Below are 16066 nucleotides of genomic sequence, written 5' to 3'. Positions count from 1 at the left end.
TTCTGTTCTGATTACCATCTCCATCCCACAAATGAAAGTCTATAACAAGAGGAATTGGCATTACAGTGCTGCTATAATTCATTCCCTTGACAGAGACAGAAACGAGAACTGACAATGACACAAAGTAAATCCATTCCTATTCCAATGCCTCAGATTGCAACAGAAACCAGAAGATAGCATAATTTTAACCCATTCATATTGTGACAGAGATGAGAAATGGTTCAAAGCAAAGCCATCTTCTTTGACTTTAGAAATGCTCGTACCAGAAATAAAGATCAACACTAAGCTGGTATTTTTACAAGGCCTCGCAACTGCACATGTATCCCAGTGGCAGCTGGTGGGCTGGAGCTGCAGGGCTGGTCTCCCAACAGCAATGTTGCTGTGCTTCTCTAGACTGCACTGGGCGGTGATAGGGCAACAGATGAATCTTTGGCTGAACCAGGTCTCTCATGTCTTTGTTTAGATCAGTGGCGGATTTAGGGGAGCACAACCAGTTTAGTTACAATGGGTGTGAATCCTAGGGGGTGATGCAACTATTATATAGAATGGAAGGCGTCGGGTTGGGGTGCATAAAATTTTGGGGTCTCGCAGAGCACCGCTTAAATTTGAGATCCATCACTGTTGAGATTCCTGTATTGCAGGGGTTGGACTAGGGGTCCCTTCCAACTCTGATTCTATGTCCACTCTAGTCTAGGTGGTCAAATATGCATTACAAAAAAACAGCAACCAGGAAATGCATCATCAAAAAAGAGGATACAGATTTGCGTTAACATTTGCATGTGCTAGTTTATGCAAATTAGAAATATAGTACATCTCACCATAGTGAGGGAGACTATGGGGAGGTGACGTATCTGCCTGCTCAACCAAGTGTTGATGAGCAACTTTAAATCCCCTGCTCTCCCATTTTATGGATCTTTATCTTCAAACTGGCCTTGAACCACACTCCCCTTCAAGTAGAAGACTGGCAGACAGCCTAAGAGATACATAGACTTCCACCTTTCCACTCTTCAGTCTTCAGTTACTGGTTTTGCATGCAATGGATCAAGCGAAGGAAAAGTTATTGCACACTGGTTGTTTGCATTCCCGGGGGGGGGTGTTTTTACCATTGGCAATGATCTTCAAAAACAAAACAAAACCAAGAGACCACACCCCAGGCAACAGGCTGCCAAAGCGTCAAGAGCCGATCCATACTGGGCATAGAATCATAGAATCATAGAGTTGGAAGAGACCACAAGGGCCATCGAGTCCAACCCCCTGCCAAGCAGGAAACACCATCAGAGCACTCTGATGGGCATTTGACAAAAGATCATTCGCCTAACTGTGTTACCACTGGCCATCTCTTTACCTCTGTTTAAAGACTCTCTCAAGGCAAATCTTAAAAAAAGTAGTATAAACACCAACAACTGGGAAACACTGGCCTGCGAGCACTCCAATTGGAGAAGAGCCTTTACCAAAGGTGTCATGGGCTTTGAAGACGCTTGAACTCAGGACACAAGGCAGAAACTTGCTAAGAGGAAGGCAGGCTTGGTAAACCCTCACCATGATCAACTCCCACCCAGAAACCTATGTCCCCACTGTGGAAGGACGTGTGGATCAAGAATTGGCCTTATGGACTCACTGTTAAAACCATGTTCATGGAAAACAATCTTACTTGGTTCCGAGTGATTGCCAAAGAAGAAAACCACTGACCAGGAGTGCAGTGCAAAGATGGCCAGCTGATCAGTTAGCTGGGCTTTGCACATCAGCTGAAGCTGCCCATGTCCAATGTGCTTAAGTGACAACGATAACGCTAAAATAATTTTGGGTGCTCGATGGGACTGATCATTTCTGTCAATCTGAAGAACTGTGAAGCATCTTCTGGAACAACAAAGTGAAAAATGTCCAGCTGTATACCAATTCCAACAGGAAGTAATATTTCAGAGGAGCTCAGCTTTGGAAAAAAAGCACATGTTGGCACATAAAAGGAGGCACAGGAGAGCCTTCTAGCTACAAGAAAGCAACAACAGATTTTGCTACATATTTTAGCAGCGGCCCCACACCATGCCAGCAAATAAAAAACAACTCAGAATAAAAGGAACAGAAATGATGCTTTATTTTACAGCTGATGCAAACAGCTGTGCCAGCTATGCCTATTTGAGGGAGGCATAGAGGCATATGCTTTCTATTGGTAATGATACTACTGTGCTACAGAGCATGGGCCACAGTAATCACCCTTATGATCAATGGCCAGTGAGTGCAAAATTCGGAGTGCAAAATCCTAGCCTCCAATTGATTCCGAGATAAAATATAGGAAAATCATGTGGGCTAACTTCTTTTTTATGTTGGGCCAAAAAAGAAGCTCCAAGCAAGCCTTCTATTTTGCCTGCAGCACTCCCGAAACTGAGCAGAGGTAGAAAGCGGATTAGAATAACGAGAGGATGAAAGGGCATTAGCATGATACAGAGAATATATCCTCCAAATGGAAAGAGTTACCACTACCTCCCAATATTTCAGGTTTTTCGGTTGCTGGAATTTATTTATTTTTGTAAGATCTGCATGGGTCCATAAGAATGTAAAAATAGATATGTTAACTGTTTGTGGCTTGTTTAGGGGGAGGACCTCGTTCTCTCTTGCTTCTGTTCATTTTTCTGATTTGACAAGAAACTTCTGGCGATACTTGAATATACATCGGAACCCATCCAGGAAAGCAGCTTACTTACCATATTGATAGCCTTAGGCTCTTGCTGATTTCTTACTAACCAATGCATAAAATTATTTTTAAAGCAGAGCACAGCTTTAAACAAATATTAGATGTAAAATCTAGGTCACCCTTTCTACTGAAGGGCATATTAAGAGATTTCTTAGATTTTTAAGTTAAATACACTTTCTACCACATGACTTTGTGGTTTGAGCTAGTTAAATATGTCACAGTTACAGTGATCTAAAAATCAGGAATGTTTAGTCAACATGAGATTTGAGTTATCTTAAACATTTAGGATTAAAAAGGTTTTTACTATTCCCATCCTTGGAGTCTTATTGTTGCAGCCCAGTTTTCCCCCAGGACATTTAAATGAGGTGAAGATTAATGAACAGTTCCAAAACCAGGATGCAAAGACCTATTTTATGCATGTAGAAGGATTTGTGCATGGCCTAGTGGGATTTCTGACTTTCCTCCCTTGGAACTGCAAACTCCTATGCTATATATAAAAAAGCTATTTTTCAGATTTCACTCAGCTCACATCCTCACCATACATTTAAAGCACACAAAAATCACCCCAGAGAATCCTAGCACTGCAGCTTACCCCTCACAGAGCTACAGTTCCCAGCCACCTTACCAAACTACAGTTCCCAGGATTCTTTGGGGGAAGCAATAGAGTCATAGAATAGCAGAGCTGGAAGGGACCCCAAGGGTCATGTAGTTCCTCTCTGCAATGCAGGAATCACAACCAGAAGTCATGTGCATTAAATGTATGATGTAGTTGTGACCCTTGTTACAAAAGACATTTAGCATGTGAAGCTGGCAGCATGATTCTGGTAGATCATGCCCCCCCCAAAAAGCACTTTTTTGGGCACTGTACCCCAAAACAAGTAGTAGAATCTGTTGTACAACCTCAGAACTCCACCAGCTTATTCTGCCTTGTGTGCAAACTTAACTTACAGATGCAGGACATAACCAAGGAATCATTTTTAGCATCCTAGTCTGTATCTAATTTTCGGCTGCTTCTTCTCTGGAACCTGCATGGAATTAAAAGGAAGCACTTAGCCCCCAAAAAGTGAGCGGCCCTTTGAAGCTCAGCACAGAGCCATTGTAACATTTGATGCGGATGCCATTTTATCAACCCATTTATTTATTTTTAATCTATCTTTTAATTAGAGCCAAAATGCTTTTTCTGAGAAATTTATTAAAAATTAAAATATTAATGAATTAGAAAGAGCTATAGCTCTAGAACACTGTAATGCTGTCTGCCACCATTTTTCACAATGTTTAATGGCAGTGACCAGAAAGATTGGCTTTTCTTTTAAATTAACATTATATGAGAGCTGCAACACTATGACAACTCTGTGCTGAGCTGTGATAGGCAAAATGACCTGTTAGATCACTCCCCACATCAAAACCACATCTGTTTAAAAAGATGGATAGGTAGCACTAATTGTATCTGCCCCTGTAAATGTGGTGCTACACTTCTGTTCACCTGCAAAATAAATAAATGAAAACGAAATCCGTACAATGATTAGATGACAGCCTCATGTGTGGTTGCCTAGTAAAAAGAGTGAACAAAGCATAACTGTTTTCATTTATCTGCTGCTTCCATGAAACGCTCAGACCTCGACCCAGGCTTTGGCAATCCAGAAAACTATGTTATACTCAATTGTACCAGAGGATCCCCCTAAATCACTTCTGCTTCCAGAAAAACTGCCGCACTGGGTCCAATCCATGCATTTATTTTTGATATGGCAAACAAAACCATAATGGTACTTTAACTTGTGTATTATTTTGTGGTAACTATTTGTGTTTCTGAATATTTTCCACTGTTGTGAGATATGAGATTTGCCACAAGCAAATCTTGACAGATGAGTCACCAAACTGTAGTAAATTTCACCCTCATCAGGCACATTTGGAAGAAATTTTACCTTGTAAAAACAGTGCATGAAATCACATAAATTATCTGGCCCCAAACAGAAAGTGTGAAAATTGTGCCCACTCCAGATCAGCTCTACCCATCACAGTGATTTTTCAGGCCCTCGATAACAAAATATCCCCAAAGGAGTTCAATATTTACCTGTAGGCAGAGCACAAAGAAATGCAATAAGAAAGCCTTCCTTCCACATGCACACTCTGCCTGTCATATTAATGAGAACCTTACTAGCATTTTGCATTGTCCTGGAGCTCTTACATTGTGGTTTTGAAATTCAAGTCTATCCAGGCCCTCCTGTCGTAAAATATGCATTTGCTGAATGATCAAAATTGCTACCAGAGGGTACGCTTTTAATGTGAGAATTAAACCTGAACTTACCGGACTTAACAAAATGGCATATAAAGTTCCCTAAAAACATGATTAGGTTGAACATGATGTGGCAACTGAATTTTCAGGCAAAAATATAAAGACATCGTTAAATGACCCTGTGGCACTATATCTGTGTTTTTAATTAACTCAGTGGAAAGGGGTAATTTGAAAGGCACTTGTTACAATGGCTGTACCATTGCCCCACAGAAAGTTGTTTAAAAGGCAAAGATTTAATGGCCCAATTAAAATTAAAGTAAATGCCTAAGGCCATCACAAGTGTCTGTCCAAGAAATCAGATGCTACACATCTTTCTTAAAGGATATTCAGCTTGGAATTTTAATTTTGCTGCTTTCTTGAATGAATGCCCCTATAGCCTGACAACAGAAACTTAAATATGTTTACTCTGAAGCAGGCTCTACTGAGTTCAGTGTCTAAAGTACTAAAGTGGATGAATATACAGCAGGCATCATAATATTTCACTGGAAGCAGAGCTTGTGTAGAAGGCTTCTAGAAACCCCTGCAGAGGCTCCCAGGTTTGTGTGGCGGGAGGAAGAAACAGGAAAATGGAGAAGCTACAACAAAACTGTGGGCAGTGTATCATACAAGATTCATGTACCCAGGGGAAGAATTCCATCTTGGAAACAAAATCGGGTGATTTGGAACTGCAAAACTAAGAATTTGGATAAGGAAGATTTCAAAAGAACAGAGATGCTGTGTGTACTCCAAATACTCATGGAAGTTCACAGCACAGAACTGAAATGGTACTGCAACTTTAAAATTGCTTATTATAGTTGTTGGCACATTAAAAGTTTATCTCCAAGGTAGCTTTGTATGCTGCTTCCTTATCATATTTCAGTGTTAATTTATTTGCATTAACTAGCAGGTTAGATTCACCAGCAAAGTAAGATTTGTGTCTGCCCCTTATATTCCTTTTAACAACAGCTTTTTATGTGCCAGTCATGCTAATTCAACATACTTGGCACCTCTTAGCCACACAGGGATTTCCTGTTCATTGCAAAGAATTGGAACCACCATTTGCAGTACTGGAGGCACAGTCCAAAATAGCAATTGTAGTACAAACACACCACAGTGTTTGACCTTTTTCCTCATGGTTTAGTACTGCAGTGGAACTTAGGAATGGGGGGAGGGGGGAATACCAGCCTCACTGGATTGCCAGAATGAGGCCAGGACCTACTGCTTTGGGGCAGGCTCTCTGAGGGCTCTGGGAATAAAGGGAAGCCGCTAGGCATGAATGGGAAGCTGTGTCTCATTTGCCTTCGGCAAATGAAGCAGGTGCCTAGTGCATTCCCGTGCAATATGCTAGACCCTGCCTCACATGCACATCTCAGCATGCGGAAGAGTCAGTGTTGTGCTTGGAGAGTTTGACTATGACCTGGTCACACGCACCCCCCCGCCCCCGTAGCCCTGAAGCCCACCCTGACCCCACAGAGTTCCTGGGAATATAACATGGGGAGGAGGGAACCATGGACGCCACCTTGAATTCTTTGGAGGAAAGGCAGAATTTAATTGCATAATTAAATTTAAATATGGATGCCCTTAGATTGAAGGAGGGAATGGTAATAAGAACATTCTCCTTGCAGGATCAAAGTTCTTTGGGGCACTAGTAAGCACTGCATACCTTATTCAGCGTACATTGTCTAAGGAACCTTCCACCTAACTAAACAGAAACCACCAAGTCCTGACCCACAACTGCCCATACAGTGGTACCTCGGGTTAAGAACTTAATTCGTTCTGGAGGTCCGTTCTTAACCTGAAACTGTTCTTAACCTGAGGTACCACTTTAGCTAATGGGGCCTCCCACTAACGCTGCGCCACCGCCGCACGATTTCTGTTCTCATCCTGAAGCAAAGTTCTTAACCCAAGGTATTATTTCTGGGTTAGCAGAGCCTGTAACCTGAAGCGTCTAACCCGAGGTACCACTGTACTCAATCCCCTCCTGCACCTGGTTCCACTGGTGGGAGTGGCCTAGTGGGACTTGCAATGCCCCACCCCTGTTTTAAAGGCACCAGCCACTTCTGCATTTCTTCTTACTCATTTGTCGTCCATGCTTTGTATGTCTGTGTCACAACTGAGAGCATTAATCACATGGATGAAACAGAGTTACATGTTACAGTTCCCGTGTGTGACAATGTGTTTAATATATTTGCCAATATACTGCAGTAGCTGGCATATGAAAATGTTCCTGTCTTCCCAGCATATTCTCCTCCCAGCACACCAGATAGACGGCTTTACAGGCACATGATCATAATGCATAGATGGCCCTCAGGGTCCCTTCCAACTCTACAATTCTCAGATAAACATCAAATTAATATTATGCAAATTCCTCTGGAAACTCATATAGCCTTCATCTGGTACACCATGTGAATTTCTGTGTGCGTTTCAAAAGCATGTGATCTGGACATTTGCCATACTTTAAACTGAGAATAAATGACAAGTTACTCCAACAGAAGCACTGAATCCTGTCCAAAAATAAAGTAAAAAAATCAATTATTTGTGGTGTCAGGAGGTTTGTGACAAACACTGACTAATATTGTGAATGATATAGACTAGTTTCCTTCTGCTAATGTTTTTGCAATTACATTTTCTAGAGGTAAGGAAATTCTGATTTACATCTTCTCGGTTGATTAAGATATATTCCTGACTTGCACTTATCCCCCTGTCTTTCTCACTTGGCACATGTCTGTTTTTATGCATCTGCAGTCATTCCTTGCTTTGAATTCAGGGCTCACCTTTCATTAGATAATTGGAACAACTGTCCCCTGTGCTGTTCTAGAAACCGATGCTCAGCAGCATCCTATCTGGCACCTCTGCTCCTCATTACAACTCCCCAGATGTTGCTAGCTCAGAGTGATCAGGGTTGGCAGACGACTGCAGGGTGTTCACTTGCAGATTTGCTGAGAATATGGGAAAAGGCAACCCTGGTTCTGAGGATATTGGGATAGCTTTTATACCTGGGCTTCTTCACCCCAGCCTGGGAACTTTATAAGCAGCTGCAGCTAGGAGCAGAATGCCGCGGCGAGACTCCTTATGGGGTCTTCGCTGTGAGATCATATCCATCCGATACTATACCAACTGCACTGGCTCCCGGTGGAGTACAGGATCAGGTTTAAGGTGCTGGTTTTAACCTTTAAAGCCCTATACGGCCTAGGACCCTCGTACCTACGGGATCGCCTCTCCTGGTATGTCCCACAGAGAAATTTACGGTCTGCAAATAAAAACATCCTAAAGATCCCAGGCCACAGAGAGGTTAGGTTGGCCTCAACTAGAGCCAGGGCTTTCTCGGCCGCGGCTCCAACCTGGTGGAACGCTCTGTCACAAGAGACTAGGGCCCTGCAGGACCTGACATCCTTCCGCAGGGCATGCAAGACAGAGCTGTTCCACCAGGCCTTTTGTCAGGGCGCAGCCTGACCCCCTCCTCTGGCAATCTGCACAAAATTTTGCTTGATGGTTGCCATTAATTTGATTTTAATTTGATTTAATTAATTTTAGAATGAATGTTTTAGAATGTTGGACTATTTTGACTGTTGTTAGCCGCCCTGAGCCCAGCTTCGGCTGGGGAGGGCGGGATATAAATAAAAATTATTATTATTATTATTATTATTATTATTATTATTATTATTATTATTATTATTATTATTATTATCTTTGGGTCACTATCAATGAGATAGTGGGGCTCTGGTGACTCCTACTTTCTTTTGACATTTTGGAGGAGCTGATTTTGCTTTTAGGTTGCGGGGAGGTGAATGCATTTGAGTTTTGGAGGGTTGATTTAAAGATGTTATCCTGATAGATTAGCCACCTTTGGCATACTGTGGTGTCTGGATTAATAAAAAAAGAGAAATAATAAAATACTATACGTAATATGCACCTGAATGTTGATCAGAACACTGCTTGAAATAAGGGAAACAAGCACTGAACCCTCCCTCCTCTGAGAAACAATCTTGATGAGATTGTGCCTACGGGCATAATCACAATTATTTTACTGCTATGTTTTACGAGCATGCACTTAGCAAAACAGTGACAAAAAAAAAATTGAACTAAGTATATGTAACAAGGCAGATTTTAGGAGAAGGTTATTTCATCAATAAACACATGTACATTGATAAATAACACTGGGTGGGGGAGCTGCAAATGGTTTAGCACATGGAACAAACACCAATGGTGGGGCTGTTCAGTATGCTCCTGCTCCCAATTTGCTCTACATAGTGGCTACAACGCATGAAGAGGTAATATGTTCCTTTGTTCACATGTATTCTGCATCCTTTCTTCCTTGCCTCTTCCATTCTGCCCTGATGCTACATACCTTCCTTTGATCAAGCAGAGTGATTTAGCTGCTCGTGTCCTTTGTTATACAGCAACTTCCACTGATAATGGCCAGGAAGTTATACCAAGGTGGAACCTGGCTACTACTAGATTTTTTTCCCTTTTGCTTTCATCTTCATAATGGTTGAAACACTGTTACAAAAGGCCTATGAATGAACGGGGATGGAGAGTAGATTATGCTCATATGTGTAAAACGTATCTGTGTGTGCATTTGTCTAAACACACAAGAACACAAAATGTGGACAGGGAGAGAGGCACAAGCCTCATCCCCACTGAATGCAAGTTAATGTTCCCTACAGATCTTTCCCATGTGAAACAGGGAATGTTGGGAGTCTGAGGAGGAATGTAATGTGCGTGAGGAGTTAATATTTCTATCCCGCTCTTTCAACAACAAATGTTGAGCTCAAAGCGGCTCACAATAATCACAAAAGCATTAAAAAACACACCATTACAATCACTGTGCTATCAAACACAAACACATATAAATAAAGCAAATAGCAAATTCATCAACATGACTAAGAAAATTCAGTAAAGTCATGGTAATTCAAAACATCAGAAAATATAAAAAAATCATTCCTCAGAATGATTAATACCATTCAATAAAGTCCTATGAGAAAGAGCTGCTGAGTATCAATAGTTTGCATGCACTCCACTGCCACCACCTGCAACTAGAGCATTAATTTGCTCAGACAAATCCTTTAACATGACTTGTGGGTGATTTTCTGGACAGGGGTGTCCAGATGCAGGCCAGCTTTAAAATGTTGGAGAAAAGCCGGCCTTGTGTTGCTTTGGAGTCCTTCAGCCAGTGTGATGAAGCGGTTAGGGTGCCAAGCGCTTAGAGTGTGGTGACCGAAGTTGAAAACTCCACTGAGCCATGAAGCTTTCAGGAGCTCAGCCTACTCTTGAGTAGGACCCTGGCAGAGACACATGCCCGACTGGCATGTTATCTCCCTCCTGGTCATTCGTTTGGGAGCTTCAAAAGCTTCCTTCTGCCCAAAAATCACAGCAACTGATGCCAACAGACACCAGCACACTTAGGGATCTGCAGAGTCTGCACAGTTCGCGTGACAGAACTCAGCATTTTTGCTAATCTGCTTTATGTACATATAAACACACATGGAGCACTGCAACATGGCTCCCCCTCACTCTAGCATCAGACAGCAAAGGGAAAAAGAACAAAGGACAATAGCCCCACTTCACGGAACACATCTAGTCATCTAGTCCAACCCTCTGCAGTGCATGAATCTTTTGCCCAACAAGGGGCTTGATTTAGAATCTCACACTCTATAGAGCTATCTCCCTAGGTATAAATTAAACGAATGAATGAATGAATGAATGAATGAAAAAGCCTCAGGCTCCCAGATCACCGCATTGGGTCTCTGCAGGGCAGGGGTACCGAAGGTGGTTCCCTCCAGAAGTTCTGGACTGCAGCTTCCATCAGCCCTGCTGACTGAGGCTGATGGGAGTTGAGAGTCCACAACATGCAGAGGGCACCATGCCAGCTTCCCCTCCTCTAGGCTATTCAGGGGACCGTGAATGGACCTTTCACATTGACAGAGGCAAGAGATGGATTGGGCCTTTCCCTCCCTGCTCCTGGAAAGTGCTTATGTACAAGCTCATTTACTTTCATGAGCAGCTCTTCTGAATTCCGTGTTCAAAACTATATGTCAGCAGCAATGGCGGTTCGGCAGCCCTAGTGAGGCATGTGTGTTTGAACCTGAGGGTGACAGGAGAATAATTCGAAATGACTTAATCTAGCTTCTGTATTATAAAGTAGGAATGTAATATAAAGCACCGAGGTAAAATGGCTAGCCAGCTGAGCCTGGTATTTTAAAGTAATAGAGGGTATGCACCAGAGCGACAAGAGTCGAAGTCAGGTTAATGGTGATGGCAGGAAATAGACTGCAATTGAGGTATGAGTGATTGGCCAATGCGAATAAGTACGTGATTTGGAGGAATAAAGAGGAGTGTCTCCACTGCCAATGTTATCAGGTTGCAGGGACGCGGACTTAGAAAAAATATTGGGGGGGCCCGGGAAAGCTCATGAATAATAAATAAGCTCATGAATATGCAAATAAAGTGGCTCCGGCCCTAAATAGGGCAAGCCACGCCCCCCCAGCCAGCCGATTGGCTGGCTGGGAGGTGTGGCCAGTCGGGATTCCCCTGTTCTCGCGGGATTTCCGGCAGTGCCTTGGCCGGGGCTCTCCGATTAGGGCGCGCGGCTGGCTGGCTGGCGAAGGAGCAGGCTGGGAGGAGACGGGGGACGGCGGCGGCGCTCTGCTGGAAGGGCGCCCGCCTGAGATTATTGGGGGGGCCGAGCCCCCCCAAAAAAATTTTTGAGGGGGCTCGAGCCCCCTCAAGCCCCATGGAGTCGGCGCCTATGTCAGGTTGACAGCAACTGTCCCCAAAACTATCTGGGGATGAGACATTTCACTTAGTGGTAAAGGGGGGGAGATCTCTTAGGTACCCCTTTTCTTTACTAATAAATATGTTCCATCCACCCCATCTTAAACTGAAGGACTTCTGACAAAGGTTTTTCTTAAACCACCTTGCCACCACGCTTCAGCTCCAGCACACAGCTGGCTTCTAAGTCAAAATTATTTTTAATATCAGCTCAGAATACCTATTAAAGGTGTGCAATTTTTGCAGGTTCTGTTGACTAGATACAGGTTTCCACACTGCATCTTATTTGTTTACATCTCTTCCCCAAAACGAGGAGTTTAAACTCTCCAATTTCAAAAGTAATTCATTTCTACCAAAGGGCAGAAATAAGCCTCTATTTTGCCTTCTCTATTACATTCTCCTTTTTGACGCTTGTCAGAAACCCCAGACCTACCCTTTAGTATCCTCATGGACCAGCCTAAGCTATCCCTTGTCCTGGGATCTCAGCAACTACTATTCCTGAATAACTCCAATTTCAAGATTAACATTAGAAATCCTCCTAGTTTTGGTGAAATTTGGGAGGAATGGAAAAAGTATGGCAGTGTGAATGAACAGAACAATAAGACAAAGGACTGGTAGAAATTTGCCCATCCCTAGTAGAAAGCAGAATGGAAGCTGCCTTCCCTTATCTTTCTACCCCCTGTATTATCTATTGCTACAAAATGCAAGGTAAAATAACTTTGCTGTGTTGCAGCTGCCGAAAATTAAAGGGCGCCTTTCAAAGTGCTGGAATTTTACTGACATTTTAGATTTAAAAGTCCCACCCTGCCTTTTCTTTAACAAATATTTAAATAAAGAATTTCTCAGTTAGGACCCTGCAGACATCTATTGGGAAAGTTCATTCCTTCACAAGGTGGCTATTCATATTCTCCATTCCAACGCTGTTCTATGGGGCAGTCATACATTTTGCCAACGACAGAAAATAAATGTAGTTTAGAAATATTGGTGCTATACCATACACAAGGTCAAAGAAGACAAGAGTAATTTGCAACTACTAAATTGCTTGATGTAATACTCCGGCGTGATAATCTTTAAGAGGAAGCTTTGCATAAGTCAAAGGTCTTCAGAGCAATATGCAAATCAAATCCTACCACTTTCCTAAATCCTTTTAATCTAGCACTTAATCTCAATAATGACCCAGTTCTTGGAAACTTAACTGAGCTCAGCCTCTTAATCACATTATTCAGCTCGCCCTTCGCAAAGTTTGAAAGGAGATAGATAACAAACAAAGCTAAAAAAAAGCCTTGATGAAATATCATCATTAATTTGGCTGTGTAAGAGTATTTTATTTACTGTGAACAGAGTAGGGGGAGGGTGTTCCCTTGAAACCAAAGAAAGGGACATAAGATGAGCCCTGCAGGATCAGGCCAAAGCTCCATCGCTATTATTCTCATAGTGGCCAAACAGATGCCCATGGCAGGACCTGAATACAACAGCATTCTCCCCACCTGTGACTCCCAGCAACTAGCATTCAGAGGCATACTGCCTCCAACAGTGTTGTTGACAGAGTTTACTTCATTTCATTTACTTATTCATTGAATTTCTATAATGCCCTTCATCCACAGGGCAGTTTATAATACAAGAACACAAAATTGCATAAAATACTAACAAACAAACAATCACACACACACACCCATGAAGCACCCTGCGGAGCCAGAGGAGGGCTCACAGAGGTTCAGATATGCAGGAATTCCAAAGAAATCATCAGAATGGTCAGGTCTATTAAAGAAGGGGACAAACTTACCGCAAAGGTCCAAAGGCTCCCTGCTTGGCCTAGCTCACAGCATTCCACGAGACAGCCTCCACAGCGAGGTCTTGTCTACACCAAGGAAACATACTCACAGCCTTTATAAGCCCAGGCAGGCCACGTCACATGGGAACACAGGTGGCTGTTCATTACCTCCCCCTCTAGCTATGCCTGGGGCCTGTGGATACATCCAAGCATGTGAAACACATATGAGCTCAGTGCTACAGCTGCTACCAATCATCTTGACCATCAATATGCTGCAAGGAGGGCTTCCAGACCAGCTTGCCTTTTGGGGTCAACACCCCCAGTTCAAAAGGCCATAGTTTGTTTAATTAGTCAAAGGCCTTGGGAGAAGAGGGGTGTTTTTGTCTGGCACCTTATTGTTTAGGAGACCATAGAATTGTAGATTTGGGAGGGAGCCCAAGGGCCACCCCCCTGCAATGCAGGAATCACAACAAAAGCATCCATGACAGACGGGCATCCAACCTCTGCTTAAAAACCCCTAATGAAGGAGAGTCTACCACCTTTGGAGGGAGGAGGGCAAGTGAGAGTGTGGCCTGTGGAGAATCCTAGATACCAGGCAGAGAAGCCAGGAGGGCCGCATCCCTGGGCCTAAGGTTCCCCAGTCTCCCCTAAAGCACACAGTGCAGTATAGTGGTACCTCAGGTTAAGAACTTAATTTGTTCCGGAGGTCCGTTCTTAACCTGAAACTGTTCTTAACCTGAGGTACCACTTTAGCTAATGGGACCTCCTGCTGCCGCCGCACCACCATTGCACGATTTCTGTTCTCATCCTGAAGCAAAGTTCTTAAGCCAAGGTACTATTTCTGGGTTAGTGGAGTCTGTAACCTGAAGCGTCTGTAACCTGAAGCGTCTGTAACCCAAGGTACCACTGTACCTAGAGTAGGAGGGGTGGGGAACCTATGCCTTCCAGACCACCAGCCATGCTGGCTGGGGCTGAGGGAAGTTCCCCTGCCCCTGCTGCAGAGGGCAGCAGCTGTAATTTTCATACCTGCCAAGTGTCCTGGAAAAATGAAACATCCTGTTTATTAATGCAAGATTGTGGTGGCCATTTTGGGAGGCACCTGGGGGCAGACAGGCAAGATTGCAGCACTGCTCACATGACAGGCCCAGAAGCGCATTGCAGAAGACGCGCATCCTGGTTTTTGACCTGAAAAATTTGGATGACATAAATTCTTCAGTGCTATAAAAAAGGTGGAAGCAACATGTTTAAAATGCAATTGCAGGAAGGCAGGCCAAAAGGCCTTTCTCTACCAAGCGTTTCATGTGGTTTCATTCTCTGCTTCCTCAGTGCATCAAGCTCAGAAAAGCAGCCAAGGAGGCCATGAGACCTGGAACAAATTCATTTCTCACCTATACAACTGCAAGTGGTGCTTCTTTCACAATTATGGCTGTCTTTCCCCCCCTGAGCGCTCTTATTTCTTTGTGAGGTACAAGTAATAAAAAGGAAGGATGCCACACACACACACACACACACACACACACACACACACACGTTCAAGAAAATGGTGTGTCTTAATGATCATTTGAACATCTTGGCAAAATGCATCGTCCCTACCCCCAGAGCATGTTCTTTTTTGCCCAACAGCAATTGCAGCCATATGTGAATGGAAACATCTTTTGCGGGAGGGGAAAAACAGGTGGTTGGCAGAGCAGGCGTGAGCCTGCTCCTAATCGATACCACCATGCTGGATACTGTATGGCGCTAATAGAATCTCTGGGAATGAAAAGTGTGTGCTTCAGCTAATAATTCAGCCCGTTACGATTCAGATGTTGGAAAGAGAAAAGAAAAATCTAATCAATATGGGGAAATCTCATCTGTGGTTTCCATCTGCACAAACTCTGAAGACTGCGCTTTCTTCAACATGAAACAATGGTGGCACATGGAGAGTCAGGCAGGAAGGCAACTCGCACGCCATCTCTACCCAAGAGAGGGAAACCAATTCTTCCCTGATGCTGCCGTTATGATTCTGATGGACACACACAATTTTTCAGCCTAAAAATGGCTGTGATTTGGAAAAATATAATCTGAGTTTGGGGAAGGATGCAGACTCATATCTAGATGGGCAGAGCCCAAACTTTTCATTTTAGAAATTCACTGATGAGTTCGCAAAAGAACAAGGTAGAAATAATAGTGGCAGCATTTTCCTGCATTCCTGTGTATTTACTATATATCCTTTGGTAGAAAAGGGATTAGTTGGAAGCAGATCTCCACACCTTTTTTTGCAGATTCTCTGGAATTTCATGTGGCTCAGAGCTACCTTGCCTGTCTTGCCCCACCTCGCAGCTGCTGTAGCTTTTAATGTGTGCATGTAAGGAAATGGTTAAAACAGTTTATTGTAGCACATATGTAAGCCGTCCAATATTTCTCCTCTGAATTCCCAAATTAAAAAAGCAAAATGATTTATTACAAAATAGATACTTATTATACAAAGAGACTCACTGTCACTTGTCCAACCCTCCCCTTCGCTCTGTCACAAAACAAATGAATCTTTTTAATTAGAGAATGTTTTGGTTACAAATAAAAG

The 16066-nt window shown here is 43.1% G+C and overlaps 1 protein-coding gene and 1 long non-coding RNA gene across 12 annotated transcripts in view; one reads left to right on the top strand and one right to left on the bottom strand.

Moving 5' to 3' along the window:
* Window positions 1-16066, bottom strand: part of LOC308596132 (uncharacterized protein) — a 270729-nt gene that overhangs the window by 81926 nt on the left and 172737 nt on the right. The window contains exon 1 of one of the 6 annotated variants that reach the window (XR_014012335.1): window positions 4761-5384. The exons of 4 other annotated variants lie outside the window; for them this stretch is intronic. Coding sequence is in view for 1 of the 2 variants with exons in the window: in XM_081210967.1 (XP_081067093.1) it covers window positions 7824-7900 (77 nt within the window). In the remaining variant the exon portion in view is untranslated. Of the gene's footprint in view, window positions 1-4760; window positions 5385-7778; window positions 7901-16066 lie in introns of those variants that run through there. One more of the 6 variants, XM_081210967.1, reaches the window with a different exon arrangement.
* LOC308596139 overlaps window positions 1-16066 on the top strand; it is a 231686-nt gene that overhangs the window by 172635 nt on the left and 42985 nt on the right. The gene's annotated exons all lie outside the window — the stretch shown is intronic.

The sequence above is a fragment of the Podarcis bocagei genome (assembly GCF_964188305.1).
Source record: "Podarcis bocagei genome assembly, chromosome: 10".
In the NCBI taxonomy this organism is placed as follows: domain Eukaryota; kingdom Metazoa; phylum Chordata; class Lepidosauria; order Squamata; family Lacertidae; genus Podarcis; species Podarcis bocagei.
The sequence above is the reverse complement of the archived record's forward strand: the minus strand, read 5'-3'. Positions and strand labels throughout refer to the sequence as shown.